This window comes from Battus philenor, unplaced genomic scaffold (genome assembly GCF_028537555.1).
Source record: "Battus philenor isolate CCGP_79_NKW_IND1 unplaced genomic scaffold, ilBatPhil1.0.hap1 SCAF_9, whole genome shotgun sequence".
NCBI classification, from domain to species: domain Eukaryota; kingdom Metazoa; phylum Arthropoda; class Insecta; order Lepidoptera; family Papilionidae; genus Battus; species Battus philenor.
Genome location: NW_027181759.1, coordinates 4,521,625 through 4,535,542, shown reverse-complemented (window position 1 = coordinate 4,535,542; position 13,918 = coordinate 4,521,625). Strand labels below are relative to the sequence as shown.

Genomic DNA, 13,918 nt, shown 5'->3' with positions numbered 1-13,918 from the left:
CCATTAATATATTAATAAATTATGGTTTGTTGATTAAAAATCCTGATTCTAAATTAAAAAAGGCTTACCGAGGAAATACCGTAAAAACCTTCCACCCTGTTATACAATTAATCAATAAAATAAAAAATACCACTTAAAAAGGTTTCACGAAAAGAGCCCCGTTACATCATGTTCGAAGGTATAGTTATGTTTTTATTATGAGTCAGAGTAATGAATATTGATGAGGGAGCGCATCCGAGCCCTGTATCCGGGTTACTTGTAATAATAAGGAAAGAAGAATACGGGCAATAATTAATTGAGTACCGTGCCTGTGTCTACAGAAGCAAACGGTTAGCGTTTGTGCTTCTTAATATCATTATTGATAGACATTTATTATAATATATTAATTATAGACAGTTGTTGAATATTTAGTCATTTATTTAAATCAAACTTTACCAGATACTTCTTCGTAGACCACCTTCATAATTTAGGTGTTTCTGGTCGATTCCTACATCTACATTTCTACTATATTCCCAAAATTCCACCAAAAATGTGATGATTAAAAGTAAATCCTTCGAAATGTTGTACTGAATATGGAATATAAAAGTTTTATGTCATTGAGCTTCTTATCATATTATCTGCCTACATTTATAGACTAAAGCAAGTTATTTCTTGTCTATCGAAAGCAGATAAATTTTCACGAACCCCCAGCTTACGAATTTTAAACTCCCATTTTTTTGTCACGAGTAGAGCCCGCCAAGTGTCCCGTGGACCACTTTGTGTAAAAATGATTTAGATCCAATTTTTTTTTAATCGTTTATAGGCAAAGCATTTTACCTCTGTTTTGCCTGATTTTTAACGATGACGAGGTCTACAATTGTACTTACCTTAGAAGAAACCTATTCTTTATTGTCTTGTAAACTCCTTGGTTATTATCCTTAGCTTGATAATTTATTCCTATGATCTCCTGGCCTTACGAGTTACAAATTTCATTGTTTTAGTACGTATCAATAACAATTCACATTTATTATAATATTAAAATAATTGGTTCCATACATTAATAAATCATTAGTAATGCATACCATAAAAGGAATGTATTCAACCGTACTCAAGCAGTGATAAAGCTACTAAGAATGTTGCATCCAAACTGTGAAGAATTTAATGCACTTGATAATGTACATTCCAATATATTTCATGTTCCTAAGAAACAATTAAATAGTTTGTTTATAGGATTAAATTCATTACGTAAATACTTTTCAGACTTTTTAATTTGGATAGTTAAACAGTGAAGTTTTTTGTATGTATAATAAAGTGAATTCCTTTATCCCTTGGTCACGCCATAACTTGAAACCGACTTTATTTTATAAATTTCTAATACTTTGTAGAAGTAAGTTTCTTAAGGGATTAAAGTTATATTCATTTTCAATGTCAGTAAGTAAATCTCAAGTGTATTCGATAAAGTGTTTGTAAACAATTATTTATTACAAGAAATTAAAAAGTATTAACAACAATTATTTACACACCAGGAAATATAACCAGCCTGTATATCAAAATGCATAACGATGAACAGTATGTTTTGAAATAATTTTTTTTAATCTATTAAAGTTCAAATTAATAATTCAAACAAGACAGGACAATGTCTCTCGGGTCAACCATTTTGTAATAATAACGGCAATTAAAATGTTTTTTTTTTTATGTGAGCCCGTTCCTACCTGCCAGCCCTAAGCTGCCAGGCGTTGCGTGATATAGCATTTATGCGCGCGCATAATACCGCCTCCATTACTCTCTAAAGAGTTGTCTAGCGTGTCACGCAAATCTTTATATGCATATCTGTCGTGTGATTGAACTAATCAATCATTCCGATACCCGCCTCTACTATGCTTTCACTGCTGGAATAAATCATTTCAATCGTACTTCATTTATCGGTACTAAAACACTTTGTATCAATTTACTTTAAAAACTTTGAGTGGTTATTTAAATTCAATTACCTTCGAAAACATCTGAGACTTGACAGTAAAATTTTACTATTACTACACGCCTTTCCATTTTGTTCGAAACTTTCCAGCTGCTTTTGCTTTTGTCCAATTCTTTTATACGATTTCATCGTTCAACAAATAATGCATCAACATCTTATCGGTTTGTTTTTAAACAGTGCAGGGCATTTCAAATAACCATCTATAAACCTTGTTTGTGCCGGAAAAACTGTTATGAGATGAATGATAAAAAATTCAAATCAACAGCTAATTAAATGTTGTCTTACAATTATTCTAGAAATTACCACAAAAGTTTTTTTTAATAAGGAATTAGAAATTTTTCTTTTAACTAAACATAATAAACCGTATTAAACAGGACATTTAATATTATGATAAAGAAGATAATCTATAGAAACAGATTAAAATGTGAATTACATAAATGCATTAATATTATGAACTGAAAGTTAACATAGCAAACTGGTCCCTATCAACAACATCTGTCTCTAGCTCCGTTGACATCACAACGACTAAATTGTCTACGGTCTCTTTCTGTACGCCGATAACCACATGCCGTTCTTTGTCTAGATCGCAACTTATCTCCGATAAAGATCATGATCTCAGCCAAGATTAACTCGCAATGATTGTACTTAAATGCCGGTTATACTTCGTCAAGATATTTCAACAACGACAAACAGTCAACATACAGCAAAGTAATCGAAGTATGTTTTTGTAAGTTTAAAAGGCAGTTAAATGATGTAACAATTTTATGTAACAACGTATCATGTCATCTGCAGCCATAGGACATCTACTGTTGGATATAGGCCACTTCCAGAGATGTCCAATAAGACCAGTTGGAAGCGGCCTTCATCCGATAACCACAGATCATCTGTAAGCTTTAATCTATGACCTCCTCATTCCTGATCTGGTAGAAAAATCCCGAGCATGGCCCTTGTCATGGCTGGTTAATATTAGCTCGGCTATATTTAAATAGTTCTGGACGCTGTTATACTTTCTGGCTTTTACAGCTTCTTTAAACTCAGGAGCTAACAAATAAAAAAAATATGTCTGATGCGTCACCTAACGTATTGACTAGATTAAAAGAAAGCTTACATATTTACTTTATGTGAATAAATTCGGCACATTTGTTAGACGTAAATGCTCGTGGATACAGTATACCTGAAATTTGCGTTATTTCTAGATAGCATTACTAATAAATTGTAGCTTTAATGTAATTCGCAATAGAAGCCAAATAAAACCATTTTTTTCTCTTAACGTTTGAATATCGAACAATAACAATGCTAAACAATCTTGTTGTTAACAATTCTGAATATCATTCCGAACTCCTGTTAACATTTTTTTTTTTATGAAATTAAACTATGTATTACGATAACATCATTTTTCAAATACGTCAAAGGACTAATAACAGGATTACACAGTACAAATGTTATAAATGATGGACATTATTTGGTATATAATCTCCGTGAAATACCGCGTTTATTGGTCCTTTCACCCTCGTAAAGCGAACGTCGAACCCCCGTCGGAGGTGTCCATCAAACGAGGAGCGACGGACCCGTAATCCGTTCAGGTAATGAATCTCTTTAAGGACTGACGATAAAGAAAGCAGGTGCAACATTTGCTTGAATATGAAAAAATTCCCGCCATTTTATCACTACTCAATTAATTCGGAATTGCGGTAAAAAAAATTGTATTAAGAATAAGTAATTTGATAAAAATAATCTATCTTAAAAATCTTTGAGAGCAGATTCTTGTAGCATTTATTTGTGATATACAGATCCCTTGAACGATTATTGACATTTTTAGTTTCAATATTAGGGTAAGGGATTCTTTTTAATTAGAATTAACATATTAGTTACTACATTTATCGTGTAAAAGCTTTGAAGGGATGAATGTAGAACTCATTTGCTGTCAATTAGTGTAACATATTTCAGATTTCATTTCATACAGAGTGGTTTGAAATCAGTGCAAAAATAAGCTATCTCATTTTCTCCTTTACAACTATAACCATTCACTTTTTAACAGGCTGTATAACAAAATGTCAAGTGATAACTATTAAGAATTAATTAAAAATGTGTATGTAATAAAATGTACGGCAGACTTTTCCTCCCCGATATGTCTCACATCACGTACACATGCCTTGTGGGTAAAACGCGCAGCCAACGACGTGCATAACTCACGAATTAACGGCCGAAAAACTCAATAAGTCCCGTTTTGCACTGTAATTGCTCTCTGTCTGAATAATTTCATCCACTTTGCAAGCGAGGGCGTTGTCGGCTGCGCAACTTTCATAATTTATAACTAATTTTTCATTAAACTGTTCACAACAACTTCTCTGTATGGTTTTCGCTTGTGTTAATTCCGTATAAACGAGTTGTATTTCGTTTTTGGATATAAACTAAACAAAATATTCTTTATCCATAATTAATTGTGGCATATGGTAGTTAATCTTTAGTTTCTTTTTTAAGGATACGTATAAAATCTCCTAGAAATCTGCAGTTAATTTCGTTTCTAAAGTATAAAAAGTTTATCTTGAGTTATTATGCAGCACATACGTTTCATTGGGCCTTATTTTATTCTTAAAAACTATAAACCTGAATAACCAGCGCGTAGTGAAGATTTATTAGTAAAAAACGATAGTCTAACTCAAAATATTAAATTCAAATTGAACAATTCTTTATTCAAAGTAGGATGAACTACATCTGTTATTGACATAACAATGAGTCTACCAACTGTACAGATCATAAATGCCTCAGACCTGAGAAGAATAGGTAAAAGAAATTCAATGAAATGGAATGGTATTAACGCCTGAGTCTATTAAATAGTAAGTAACACTCAGCACTAAAATTTTATTAAAAATTTTTTTAAATTCAGCAACTGAAGCTTACTGGACCTTTTATGGGATCATATTGTAAATGCCTATACATTTCCCAAAGCAGTGCCAACCCAGCGGCAGAGGACTGAAACTTGCGATCTTAGATCGTGGGTTCGGTTGTTCTTCTTCTTTTCAGTCGATGGACACCTACTGCTAGGCCTCCCCAACCTCCTCCCCCCCCCCCAAACATCGCTGCTTGCATCCAGCGACCTTCGCTATGTCGTCGGTCAACATTGCGGGGGACTTACCCACGCCGCGTCTACCGGCTTGTGGTCGCCTGTCGAGAACCTTTCGGTGGATTCGATAGACGGGATACAATATTATATAATTTTCAAATTGTGTATTATTTATATGAGATTGCAATTGCCCAAAATTATTTTTTTAGAGAATGAGCAATAGCGTCCTTCGCTTACCACAACACTATCGCCATCGCCAACCCGCCTAATGGGCGTCTATAGGCAACAACACATTTCCCATAAAAAGTTTCGTTAAGACTACCTCTCTATGATGTCGAGTGTCATGTATACGAATTTTTTTTCTTCTGGCATTTAAGTCTTATATATCAGACTTCGTGGATAAATCTTTAATATTTTTGTGGACTGATAATACATTTTCATACAACATATATTCGTATAACTTCCAAAATCTGTTCCATAAACGTTATCGATGAAATTCCAGTATTAGATGCTCGTTTGAAGCTGAATCCGATGTCTGCGATCGACCGCTCATGATTGATTATGATTTTATGTTATTACTTAAACATTCCCCCTCTGCCTCCTTGCAACTTATCATCGAGGTCCGTTAGGAGGGAAGACTCATTTCGCTAATGCGGTTGACGGCTCCTCTGCAGTAGATAACAAGGTTAGAAGCCATTTTGAGGCATTAATACTGTTCCAATGGATCAAAGGAACCATTACAAGATAATAATAGGTTTACTTTGTGACATCTATACTTTGACGTTCACTTTATTTATTATTGCTAGCACGAGTATTTATATTTACGTATATTGTATCTTTTTTAATTATCGCATTTTAAAATAGGATATAAAAATCATCATTTCAGCCATAAGACTTCCACTGGTTGTAAACCGCCTGTTTTAAGATTGTCTGGGTGGACATTCTACTCCACCCTTGGCGCTCCGTGGTTGCCCACTGTTACTTCAACTTCTCAATCCTTTGGGCTGTCAGTTAATATTAAATATGCTTATGTAATATAACTAAATTGAAGGTGAAGACAATAATTATATTTGCAATTTTTTAATATTTCTATATTTAATACATTAATAGGCATTCTAAATATTAAATCAATAGTAATTATTTATCACGAGGTAAAGACTTGTTTATTTTGAACAAGAAAATATATTTTACACGGAAATTTAAAGAAGTGTCTCCACAACCAGCAAAAGGTATTTGAGTTCGTTACACTCACAGGAATGTACGTACCACAGATATTAAATAACTTTTTTAATTGGAGCCATTTCTAATCTGCATAAATAAGATAAGCCGCGTGATATTAATGAAACGGAGAACCTCAATTCGCATAAAGCGTTACAATACGGATACAATTAAATTATCTGTATGAACATCGGAATTTTCGCACGTATCGGCCTTGAGTGCGAACAGGCTTCAAACACGGATGCATGTTTCATTTTTATTATCTCGCCGAGCAAATTTATAATGACTCCGAATTGTCTACGGTAGACTGAAACTCGTATAGTTGCTACATCGTAGTTCAGATCAAATTTAATTTGATAATTAATTAACCATTTTGTATTCATTAAATCTCTCGTAATTTGTTCATTAAAAAATTCTGTTTTTTTTTTAAGTTTGAGTGTTTGAATTTAGAATCTTTTTTAAGACCTGGTTTAATCTGCTGCCCATGTGGCATTTATAGATTCCGCGGGCGTGTGAAGGCAAGTTCCAAAAGGCCCAATTCGGTAAAGGTAGTATGCTACAAATTCACCGGATGAGGTCTGTTGAGCTTTTAAATTGCTTAAGCTCTACTCTATGTTGTGACTAAACTCAAAGGCCACCATAAAAGGACTCTTTGATAATACCCCTTTAGCATTCCGACTCATGTACACACGAGATGGCCGGTAGAATCTATTTTTAATGTTGTGTATCAAATTCCGTTCTATTTTTGTATTCTTACAAGTGTTTATGTTGGTTTACAGTGGGCGGGATGTCGCGCGGCGGCAGCGGCGCGGGCAAAGCGGCCACCGCGAAACGCGTGCCGCCGCCCGCGGTGCCCGGGGACGCCTTCGCCACGCCGCAGCACCGCCACTCGGGCTCCAGCTTCGGATCGCAGGGCTACGCCTCCTGCGAGGAACAGCCCTACCCTCAGCCGCCTGACACGCCGTCTCATACGCGAGGTGAATACCTTTACATTTCAATTATTTCCTGTTCACCAACGAATCTCAATATCTCGATTAAAAAAACCCTTCAGATACACACTACAAATAAAGACGAGTGACAGTCTAAGCAGAGGTTTTCTCGAGGCGGCTATTAAGCCTATTCACACTATAGAGAAGCCGACAAAGAAAAACTCGGCGGCCGCCAAATTAACCAATCGGAAACATCCGGCGTTCAGCTTGTTCCGACCACCTATTAATAGTAATTATTAATATATTTATCGTATATTATTTCACATATATAAAAAATTTTCATTCCAGGAATCCGAAACTCTTCGACACCTTAGATTTGATTCCTTAGAGACTCTTTCATGAAAATAACATTTCATTAACAGTCATCTTATGAGACGAGTAAACGTTTTTGACACGTATTTGATAACCACCGACATACTCAAAATGGTGACTAATAATCCAAAGTGACGTTATTTAAGCATAATCTACATAATGCGAATAACAATACATATAGTTGAAGTCTTTGACTTAGTATAAAGCTATCAATTTCGGAAGTATGTAAAATAGAAACTATAAGGCTTCATTTTCATGGTTACAGATGATCACTCGGACTATGGCAGCACGGTTTCCGGTGTGTCAGGCGCCAGTGGCAGCCTGGGGAAGAGTCCAGCTGGTGGGGGCACCTTCACATTCCCCCCACCATCGCAGCCCCTGACACACAAGGCCGCAGTGTACTACCATCACCAGTTGGCGCTCAGTGATGACCAGGGCATTGATATGACACAGGTAACTTGATATTCACATGTTCTTCTTTTGTTAATATTCAATATATTTTTGGAGGTATTAAAAATTATGATTACATTAAATTGTTTATGCTTAAAAAATACAATCTCCTGAAGACATTAAATGGCTAAAACGATAATTAATAATCAACCGAGAAAAAGTAAATAAATTCGACCCATTACAAATTATCTAAATTATATGTTTATCTTTCCAAATTGTTATTACTTAGCGAAACTATAACCTATTAACGTTGTACATATGACGCAGTGATAATTTTGAAATTTTTAATAAAACTTAAAATATAAATATTTGGTAAATTCAGAGTCCCGGTCGAGACAGTCCGGGGTCTTCATCCGGATCAGCGGGGTCAGGGTCCCGGCACTCGTCCGCGTCGCTGGACAGCGGCAGGGCTTCGGGCCGCCTACCGCATCACCACCACGCCGCGTGCCACTGCGGCGACACCGACCGGGTCCGAGCAATGATCTCACAGGGCCTACCTGTAAGTCCATTCTTCAGGTCAAAGTCGATCTTCACTTAATTATGATAAAACTTGTCATCTGTATCAGTGTCTTGAATAAGTGGACCTTAGTTATTAATTATTGTCAAAAGGAACATCACAATAAAGAGAAAAGATTGTACATCACAATAAAAACTTAATTTCAATACAACGAATGGATTGGTTAACTTTTTAAAATGATTAGTGTCCTCAAGCAGTTTTTTAAGATGAAATTTAGTATTTTGTCTGTTTGTAATCAAAGCAGGTTATCTGAATTTTTCCAAGGTACAAAAGTTGAATGGAAACGTATCAGCTCAAAATATTCCCGGGAATAAAAAATCGTTTAGTATATTAAATCCACCAATCAGCAGTGGACTGCGTTTAAAACTGGCAATGGAAACGTAATAAGAGTAATACATAGAATTGAAAGTTATCATTTCGGTTCCAGGATACAGATATAATACACGCGTGGCTAGCGGACATACAGATGGAGGAGTACGCGAGGCTGTTCATAGAAGCGGGCTACGACCTGCCCACCGTGACCAGGATGACTCCTGAGGACCTGACCGCCGTCGGCATCAAGAAGCCCAATCACCGCAAGAGGTTAAAGGCCGAGCTCGCCAATCTTAACGTGCCGGACAATTTGCCCGACTATATACCGGTAAGTACCTAAACAATGGAACCCCTTCCATATTTTTAGTTCTTTCTGAAGTGCTAGTGATACAAGGGTCAAACTGAAAGTTCTTAGAAAATCAAAAACTAAGCATTCTAGCAAGTTATTAGTTTTATTATAACTTTTCAAAATAGCGTCCATTTACATCAATACATCGCTGCATTCGATGGAACCATTGAGAAAAGCACCTTGCCCACTCGGCCTTAGGGGTCACTTCGACGGCGTTTTGAAACGCAGCCACTGCTTCTTCGGCGTCCATAAAATGTTTTCCTCGAAGTTTTTCTTTTATTTTCGGGAATAAATAAAAATCGCAGGGTGCGAGGTCAGGGCTATACGGCGGGTGACCCAGTAATTCCACGTCTGAGGTCGCCAAATAGTCGATCGTTTGCCTGGCGGTGTGCGACGAGGCATTGTCGTGATGAAGGAGGATCCTGCTGCGAGGTCGTTTCTCTCGAACTTTTTCCAAGACAAGTGGCAAACAGTTGTTAGTGTACCACTCTGCATTAACCGTTTTCTGATCCTCTAAGACAACTGTCGCGTAATGACCTGTCTTTCCCAAGAACGAGGCCACCATCTTTTTTCCAACACTTCGACCTCTCTTCACTTTAGTTGGCAACTCTTCGGAAGGAAACACCCACTGAGCAGACTGTCTTTTGGTTTCCGGATCATAACAGTAAATCCAGCTTTCGTCACCCGTTAGTATGTCGAACACAGCATTTGAGTCACCTCCGTTAAATTTTTGGATCATTTCTCGGCACCAATCAACACGGCGGAGTTTTTGAGCCTCGGTCAAATTATGCGGTATCCAGCGGGCACAAAGCTTCCTGACCGCTAAATGTTCATGGAGGATTTTGTGCACTTGAATCATACCTATGCCTAGACTTGTCCGAATCTGCTGATAGGTCACTCTTTTGTCAGTCTCTATCATACGCCGCACAACACTGATATTGTCTTCAGTCGTCGCTGTAGAAGGCCGTCCCTCACGCAAATCATCGGTGAGATTAGTTCGACCACGTTTGAATTCATTAAACCAGTTGTAAACTGTGGCACGAGATGGGGCTTCATCGTGAAAAGCCAATCGAAGTCTATCATAACTTTCTTGTTGACTTATATGACATCGAAAGTCATAAAAAATCATTGCACGAAAATTTTCTCGGCTTAAATTCATTCTGACGTGCACAGACAATTTTCAATTTGCCGCCAAATTGTAAAACAAATGACAAATGAATGAAATGTATACTCAATATTATTGGTAAAGAGTTCTATTTTCAAAATTTAAACTTTTTTTTTTAATATAATGCTTTTAAGTTTCCAGTTCTAAAAACTTTCAGTTTGGCCCTCGTATTAACAACAGTAATCCTTTCTATCATTCGATGATGTGTAAAATCAAGGTACATTTGGATAAAGTTTAAGAACGATTATTTAACGTGACTAAATTTATAATAATTATGACTTGCTCTCAAAGAAAATTGATTATCTTCAGGGTTCATTGGAGGAGTGGTTGCGTCTGCTTCGACTGGAAGAGTACGGGCCGGCGCTCGTGGCGCAAGGATATCGCACCGTGCATGACGTCACACAATTAGCTTGGGAGGTAAGTACATAAAGTATTGGTAAATAATTCCAGTAAATTAATCGTCATCATTATTATCAGCGGCGTGGGTAGGCCTCCACTAGTTCGCGAGAAGTCTCTGAATGTGGGCCGCTCAAGATCGGGCTTGATTGTGGATTGTGGCGACCTTTGAGGGAGGCCTGTGTTAGTAGACGCCTTTTGGCTGACATGATACTGATAATAATTATCAGTATATCTTCATCTATTCATTGACTTAAGTCATCTCCAATATATTTCTTCCTGTGCGGCCCTACGCTTTCGTCATCTACACAAACGCACTTTATTTTTTTGAACCAATTTTTTTATATTTATAGTGTTGACTTTTCATGAGCTAATGTTGTCGTGTGTAATTTTTGTAACAATTATGTAGTATAATACGGTGCTTTTAGAGCTATTTGTAGACTTGAATCTTTTATTTTTATTTTAAAATACAAATTGTAGGAGTGACTATAGCCTAAAAGATGTATAATTTACAATTTTTTTAGTGAACGTTAAGAAAAGCAGCCTTGATTTTCAGTTTAACTTGGGACGCGTACTGCACAAAACAATGTGTTAGATTTGTGACCATAATGTGGTGGGTTTTACCGAAAATCTATGGAGAAGCGTATGTCCAGTAATGGACGCCCTGCGGATAAAGTGATGATGATGATTGTTTTTTAATATATCTTATTTTTTTGATATTTTACATTAACAGTAAGGTGTATAAAATCAAAATGTATGATAGAAAGTGAAAGTAACATTATTCAATACAATTGCAGGATTTAGAAGACATGGGAATAGTTCGCCTTGGCCACCAAAAGAAAATTCTTCTTGCCATCAAGAGAGTGAAGGACATCAGAGCGGGCAAGAGAAGCATTAGCAGCCAGGGTTCGCTTGATTTCACAAGATTACAACCCGGCCAGGTCCGTACGCCATTTTGCTTGTACTTATTATATTTGTTTGTAGTGATGTTTTAGATTTAGTGTCTTTATAGTTGTTACCTATTAAAATGGAACACGTATAGTCTCGTAAACTTACTTCTAGTTCTTCTCCAGAGAGATTTTTGTTTATTACAACAGATTTATAGCTATCTGTGTTTTTACTCCTCTAAAAGGATAAAGCATCACTCCAAAACAAAGCTACTATCATTAATAATTATTTTGTTTTATTTTTTCTCACGTCGTTCATCCAGCATCATGATATCATTTACCGCCAGAACGCCTCTTATCATTTCTTAGAAATTCTTGTGACTTTAATATAATTTAACAGTTTTATCTATTTAACAATTAAAAAAAAGTAATATTCTTGTTTCTATTTTACTAACAGCGTCTAATAACTAAACATGTTACTAGCTTGACAACTTACCCAATGTCTAAACACACCTCCGTAGGCGTAATCCCAGGAGTAAGGCTTTAGTTGTTAGTTCAGTGTTTAAGAAACCTAGCACCTCTTGCTGAAGTATTTACTTTGCTCGACCATTTGTAATGGACACATTGTGGGAAAATAAAGTCCAAGTGGACGAAATTGGCGCGGATAAAATCGTTTCGGCCTTATCGTGTTTTTACAAAATTAATTTTTCCCGATGCGTTCAAACGATCCGTTAACATTTCGCTTAGACTTTTAGAGGTCTATTTCCATCGCCATTTCTTTCGCTGGGCGTTTTGCAACTCTGCGATAATGTTATCGACAAATATTTAGGGAAATAATGATTATTTTTTTATTCACTCACTGTTTTAATTTAAATAAAAAAGGAAGTTTATTTGGTACGTAAGTAGCGCTCGCAGAGTTGCCGCCCACGCGCTCATCACATCCGTCGCTGCATCCACCTCATACCACTAGCCCGAAGCAGCATGTGAATGTTTTGTTTTCTTTTCTTTTTTCAAAAACACCAAACCGCACATTGGACATTACCGACTAAAGGATTTATATCCGAGGGAGCTACATTACCAGCCTTGGGAGAGACACACGAGGAGTTACCATAAACCCCCCGATCTAAACTTTGACGCCCTATCAACGCCCCTTTGTGGCACAGACTTGGTTCCTATCCAGGTATGAGAAAACATCCTTTGGCACAAGTCTTGTCAGTTTTGATCTCGATTGCACCCGAGCACCCGGCTTTTATGTGCACCCGTTTTATTTGTTTTTGTAATTGAGAACGCATTGTTATCTATGTGTACCTGTACCATGTGTTTTTTGAATGAATATCGATGTTACTCTTATTAAATAAACACCGTAAGGTTCAGACGTTGCGAGCTCGATACGTAACGGCGCTCACTTGCCTGCACGGTAGATATCTCAATTTATATATTTACTATAAATAATTGTAAAGCTTTCCATAGCATGAATTTACTGACAAAAAGCTAACGATGAAAACTTAATCAATTTAATATAGCATTTTATTAATAAAGCATGAGAAACAAATTGCGATAACAGAGTTTATTTAATTTTAACTTTGACTCTATAAGTACTTTTAGAACAAATTCTCCGTGTTATTTCTGGAGTACAGTTGTTTTTCACTATGGTAATATTAACTTGCAACCAACAGATCCGTCACCCGCGCGGTAAATCTTTGGAAAGCCTCGAGGATCCATCAGAAAGGACGTCGCACACGACATTCTCGCCCGAAGCGGGATTTTACTACGGCGGCGGTCAATGGAGACGCTCGTACGACGACGGGGACATAACGCCAACCAATGACGGCTCCTACGAGGGCGGAGGGACTTTACCTCGTCCGAGAGGCCTGGTCCGTCCACGACCAGTCGCGAAGATACAAGCCACACCAGCGTATAGAGACAAGTCTCCGGACTACACCTACGATGAGATCGCATACTCAGCACGACTGCAGCGTGTAGCGTACGGTGCAAGTCCACACGTGGCTAGGAAACCTCCGCCAGAACCGCCCAAGAGACAGAGCTCCCAATACGCGCCCTTCACGCGTTTCGGACAAACAACAGTGGAGATACACCCGGAGAAAAGCCTGCCGCTAAGTCTACCAGCGTACCCTAGTTCGGACTCACTGAGTGTGTCGCTGGACAGCACGGGATTGTTGCCTCCGCCTCCAGCACCCTCCTCGCCTCCCAGAAGGTATGAGGAAGACAAGATGAGGACTGGCTCCGATGCGAGTTTTAAGGTAACTAAACTGACAGTCCTGCATTAAATTTGAACAAGACTTCT

General features: G+C 37.3%; 1 protein-coding gene across 7 annotated transcripts in view; it reads left to right on the top strand.

Moving 5' to 3' along the window:
* ckn (CRK like proto-oncogene, adaptor protein) overlaps positions 1–13,918 on the top strand; it is a 356,007-nt gene that overhangs the window by 339,662 nt on the left and 2,427 nt on the right. For 6 of the 7 annotated variants that reach the window (XM_068775453.1, XM_068775454.1, XM_068775451.1 and 3 more), the window contains 8 exons: positions 7,016–7,213; positions 7,803–7,990; positions 8,310–8,486; positions 8,932–9,144; positions 10,640–10,747; positions 11,524–11,667; positions 12,665–12,793; positions 13,290–13,874. In XM_068775453.1, the coding sequence (XP_068631554.1) occupies positions 7,016–7,213; positions 7,803–7,990; positions 8,310–8,486; positions 8,932–9,144; positions 10,640–10,747; positions 11,524–11,667; positions 12,665–12,793; positions 13,290–13,874 (1,742 nt within the window). The remainder of the gene's footprint in view (positions 1–7,015; positions 7,214–7,802; positions 7,991–8,309; positions 8,487–8,931; positions 9,145–10,639; positions 10,748–11,523; positions 11,668–12,664; positions 12,794–13,289; positions 13,875–13,918) is intronic. The other variant, XM_068775449.1, reaches the window with a different exon arrangement.